We start from the raw sequence: 5,792 nt of genomic DNA, 5'->3' as shown, positions 1-5,792 counted from the left end.
TATTTACTTATCTCTTACACTATATACTTATCTCTTACACTATAAACTCTTATCTCTTACACAATAATCTCTTATCTCTTACACTATAAATGCTTATCTCTTACACTATCAACTCTTACACTATATATTTATCCCTTACAATATAAACTCTTATCTCTTAAACTATCAACTCTTATATCTTACACTATAATCTCTTATCTCTTACACTATAAACTCTTATCTCGTACACTATCATCTCTTACACTATAAACGCTTATCTCTTAAACTATCAACTCTTATTTCTTACACTATCAACTCTTATCTCTTACCCTATCAACTCTTATCTCTTACACTATAAACGTATCTCTTACACTATAAACTTATCTCTTACACTATAATCTCTTATCTCTTACACTATAAACGCTTACACTATAATCTCTTATCTCTTACACTATAAACTTATCTCTTACACTATCAACTCTTATCTCTTACACTATAAACTCTTATCTCTTACACTATAATCTCTTATCTCTTACACTATAATCTCTTATCTTTTACACTATAAATGCTTATCTCTTACACTATCAACTCTTACACTATATACTTATCTCTTACACTATAAACTCTTATCTCTTACACTATCAACTCTTATCTCTTATACTATAAACTGTTATCTCTTACACTATCAACTCTTACACTATATACTTATCTCTTACACTATAAACTCTTATCTCTTACACTATCAACTCTTATCTCTTATACTATCAACTCTTATCTCTTACACTATAAACTTACACTATCAACTCACACTATATACTTATCTCTTACACTATATACTTATCTCTTACATTATAAACTCTTATCTCTTACACTATACTCTCTTATCTCTTACACTATCAACTCTTACACTATAAACTCTTATCTCTTACACTATAAACGCTTATCTCTTACACTATAAACTCTTATCTCTTACACTATCAACTCTTATCTCTTACACTATAAATGCTTATCTCTTACACTATAAACTCTTAGCTTCTACTCTGTGAACTTTTAGCTCTTTCACTGTGAACGCTTGCTCTGTAGGAAATGTAATCTTGAAAGTTTAATTTTGACTTAAGTTTATTTTTAAAGCTAAGACAATATCTACAGAAAATACAAGACTGTAAAAGCTTTTTAAACTATTGCTTTTATGGTGATTTAATCTCTAGTAGGATGGTACCTGATTAATGAATCTCTTTAATATCTCTTTGTGGAGTAATAGTCCTCTTCATTTGGATAATAACCATCCTCCTCTAAATAGTATTCTTCTTCTTCTGGATAGTAATCGTCCTCCCCTTCTTCAGGGTAATAGTCCTCTGTGGGGTATTCTCCTGCTCCTCCTTCTTCTTCCTCCTCATACTGCTCTTCTTTCTCCTCATCTACCTCTTCCTCCTCCACTGCTTCACTTTTTTCATTCTCGCTCTCTTGTGCCCTTTTCTGCTCCTCTAGCAGCTGCTCCTCCTCTTGTTGCTTCCTTTGCTCTTCCCGTTCCTGCATAAACTCCTGGGCACCCTCCCCCACCAGTGTGACGGTCTCTTGCACTGATGGTGGTGTTGTCACAGGATTGTGGTCATAAGACATTAGACGCAATCCCTTCATCACACTCAAATCTGGGAAGACAGAAATGCGGTTGCGATCCAGATCTAGAATCTCCAACCCATGCATTCTCAAGAGAACTTTAGGCACACGCTCCAGGCGGTTAGCATATAGCCAGAGGCCCCTGAGCCCTGTCATGGCCTCAGCCATGTCACATGGAAGTCCTTTCAGTCGATTGTCCCCCATCTGCAGACTGCGTAGCCCAGGCATGTTCAGCAGTACCCGTGGAAAGTGATGTATATAATTGCGTTCAATCCACAAAGTCCTTAAACTCTGGAGTTGTGCAAAAGATGGCGGTAGCCCCTGAAGCCTGTTAGATCCAAGGTAGAGTCGGCCCAAGTGTGGCAAAGAACACACAGCCTCAGGCAGCTCGGGCAGTCGATTTGCATCAAGTGCCAGTGTGCGCAGATTATGTAATTGGTACAGATCATCAGGTAACTCAGCTAGCATTGTGCCACTAAGGTATAACTTTTGCAAACGTTCAGAAAGGGTGCAAATGGAGCCTGGGAGATGACTCATCTTACGCCCGCTTAACTCAAGTGTGCCATCACCATTACTGAGCTGCTCCTCTGCATCTTCAGGCAAGGGCTCATCAGCAGCCCCCTCACCATTAGTAACTCTGGGCGCAGAGCCACATGCCCCACCCATCAGAAGAGAAATGTGTAACAGAACAACAAAATGTTCAGGGTCACCATAAACAGAGCATAGTTTGTCACAGGATTATCAGAAGAATAGCAAGACGAGCAAGAGAAGATGATAGTGTCATATTATCTACAAGACCAGAGTAAAATGAGAGTTCTAGAACCTGCAATTACAGATCACAATGAATCTAGTATGCTTATTAAGAGCAGGGCACAGACAGCATCTCAAGATTATCAGCAGCATAGTACAGTGAGTGCCTCAAGATTATCAGGATCAGAACACAGTGAGTGCCCCAGGATTATCACGAGCACAGCACAGTGATCTTTCCAGGATTAAAAGGAGCAGATAACAAACATCATTCCAGAATTATCAGGAGCAGAGCACAGTGAGTGTTAAATGATTATCAGAAGCAAATCACAGTTAGCATCCCAGGGTTATCAGGAGCAGGGCACAATGAGCTTCCCACGATTATCAGGAGCAGAGCACAGTGAGTGTCCCAGAGTTATCAGGAGCAGGACACATCAGGATCATCAGGAGCAGTGCACAGTGAGTGCTGCAGTATTATCAGGAGCAGTACACAGCAGGATTATCAGGAGCAGAGTACAATGAGTGCTGCAGTATTATCAGGAGCAGGACAAAGCAGGATTATTAGGAGCAGGACACAGCAGGATCATCAGGAGCAGAGCACAGTGAGTGCTGCAGGATTATCAGGAGCAGATCACAGTGAGTGCTGCAGTATTATCAGGAGCAGATCACAGTGAGTGCTGCAGTATTATCAGGAGCAGGACACAGCAGGATTATCAGGAGCAGAGTACAGTGAGTGCTGCAGGATTATCAGGAGCAGAGTACAGTGAGTGCTGCAGGATTATCAGGAGCAGGACACAGCTGGATTATCAGGAGCAGGACACAGCAGGATTATTAGGAGTAGATCACAGTGAGTGCTTCAGTATTATCAGGAGCAGGGTACAGCAGGATTATCAGGAGCAGAGTACAGTGAGTGCTGCAGTATTATCAGGAGCAGGACACAGCAGGATTATTAGGAGTAGATCACAGTGAGTGCTTCAGTATTATCAGGAGCAGGGCACAGCAGGATTATCAGGAGCAGAGTACAGTGAGTGCTGCAGTATTATCAGGAGCAGGACACAGCAGGATTATCAGGAGTAGATCACAGTGAGTGCTGCAGTATTATCAGGAGCAGGGCACAGCAGGATTATCAGGAGCAGAGTACAGTGAGTGCTGCAGTATTATCAGGAGCAGGACACAGCAGGATTATCAGGAGTAGATCACAGTGAGTGCTGCAGTATTATCAGGAGCAGGACACAGCAGGATTATCAGGAGTAGATCACAGTGAGTGCTGCAGTATTATCAGGAGCAGGGCACAGCAGGATTATCAGGAGCAGAGTACAGTGAGTGCTGCAGTATTATCAGGAGCAGGACACAGCAGGATTATCAGGAGTAGATCACAGTGAGTGCTGCAGTATTATCAGGAGCAGGGCACAGCAGGATTATCAGGAGCAGAGTACAGTGAGTGCTGCAGTATTATCAGGAGCAGGACACAGCAGGATTATCAGGAGTAGATCACAGTGAGTGCTGCAGTATTATCAGGAGCAGGGCACAGCAGGATTATCAGGAGCAGAGTACAGTGAGTGCTGCAGGATTATCAGCAGCAGGGCACAGCAGGATTATCAGGAGCAGGGCACAGCAGGATTATCAGGAGCAGAGTACAGTGAGTGCTGCAGTATTATCAGGAGCAGGGCACAGCAGGATTATCAGGAGCAGAGTACAGTGAGTGCTGCAGTATTATCAGGAGCAGGGCACAGCAGGATTATCAGGAGCAGGGCACAGCAGGATTATCAGGAGCAGGACACAGCAGGATTATCAGGAGCAGGACACAGCAGGATTATCAGGAGCAGGACACAGCAGGATTATCAGGAGCAGGACACTGCAGGATTATCAGGAGCAGAGCACAGTGAGTCTCCCAGAGTTATCAGGAGCAGAGTACGGTCAGCGTCCCAGGAATATCAAGGACAGAGCACATAAAGGATCCTGCTATTACCAAGAATAAATAATTCACCTGCTCTTCATGGCTCTGTAGTTATGGTTGCTTCTACCTTACTCCTGCATTGTATTTGTTTTGCTCACATTCTTCCTTGGTATTTTATCTAATGAAACTAAAGTAGCTGCAGTTAAATATTCATTGGCTTCCTCATGTTTCTGTCACAGGATCATAGTTCCAACTACACAGAAAACAACTGAAGTCTAAACCTACCCATAAAAACAACTATCCTCATGTGTCCTCATCTGGGTCTCTCCTCAGAGCCTCCTGGTTTCCCTTTCACCATTAATACTTATTAAGGATTAAATATAAACTCACCTTTACTTTAGTTCCATGAACGCATTTCTATATTTCTTCAGACATTTCTGTGAAGTAAATGGTCCAGTTCTGTGTTAGCTAGAAACAAATAAAATTATCTTTAATGGCATTGAAGTCATTTTATATGCACGTATTTGCATGTGCACAATAAAGATTTGTATAAATAAATGTTTAAAGCTCTTTTAGCAAAATCTGCTTTGTTTTGTATCCCAGGAATATACCTCTTGAAATACATCTTAAAGTGATTGTAAATTATTAAGAATCTGATTAGCACATTGCATACCTAAATGAATTATAATGTGAATCACTTTTTAAAAAAAATAAAAATAAACTATAATTAATAAGCTTTGATCTGCCCCGTACCGCAATAAGGATGTTAACTCCTCCCCCTCTCTAATCCCACCCTCTCCCTTTGTCATTCTCTGGGCGCCGTGTCTTCAAGGATAGTTGTGCGCATGTACTAAATATTTTGTCCGCAGCAATGTATACAATGTATTATTATATTCATTGTATACTGCTAGCGCAGCGATTGTGCCACTGTGATACTTTGTTTCGGCACTAGTTCTTAGAAGCTAAGCGCATGCATAAAATAATTAGTGCATGCGCTATTCGCGTAAGGGGCGTGTGTGTAACTTCAAAGGACGCCAGCTGGCACAGGTTATGATTGGAAGATGTAAGAATGTGACTAAAAAACAAAGGTAAGAAAATTGACAGGCGGAGGAACAGCGGAACGATTTAAACTCTGTTTCTGTGATATTATACTTTTATACACGTATATTACATGCAACTAATGGATCAAAGTGATTCTGATAGATTGTAAAGTCAAAATGAAACGCCATGATTCAGAGGGGCCGATATATTAAAGTACGAGCGGACATCAATAAATGCCGACAGCATGCGCTGTCGGCATTTATCATTGCACAAGCATTTCTCGTGAAATGCATGTGCAAATCTGCCCCCTGCACATTCGCTGCCAATTGGCTGCTAGCAGGGGGTGTCAATCAACCCAATCGTATCCGATCAGGCTGATTGCTGTCCGCCCCCTCAGAGTTACGACCGCTGCTTCTTAACTTTTGCTTCAGGCAGACCTGAAGCGGAGAGGTTCGGAAGCAGCATCCGCTGCTTCATAAATCAACCCCAGAGTATGTAATTTTAAACAACT

General features: G+C 41.7%; 1 protein-coding gene across 1 annotated transcript; it reads right to left on the bottom strand.

The window, feature by feature from the left end:
- Window positions 1-1,215: 1,215 nt before the first annotated feature.
- LRRC10B (leucine rich repeat containing 10B) lies at window positions 1,216-2,262 on the bottom strand. The gene has a single exon (XM_053689265.1). It carries the CDS (start codon window positions 2,260-2,262, stop codon window positions 1,216-1,218), a length of 1,047 nt encoding a protein of 348 aa, XP_053545240.1.
- Between the last annotated feature and the right edge of the window lie 3,530 nt (window positions 2,263-5,792).

This window comes from Bombina bombina, chromosome 7 (assembly GCF_027579735.1).
Source record: "Bombina bombina isolate aBomBom1 chromosome 7, aBomBom1.pri, whole genome shotgun sequence".
NCBI classification, from domain to species: Eukaryota; Metazoa; Chordata; class Amphibia; order Anura; family Bombinatoridae; genus Bombina; species Bombina bombina.
Note: the sequence above shows the minus strand (reverse complement) of the source record. Positions and strands in the feature narration are given on the sequence as shown.

Bases quoted from the DNA above. Each gene is read 5' to 3' on its own strand.
- LRRC10B (XM_053689265.1), bottom strand. From the start codon at position 2,262: ATGGGTGGGGCATGTGGCTCTGCGCCCAGAGTTACTAATGGTGAGGGG.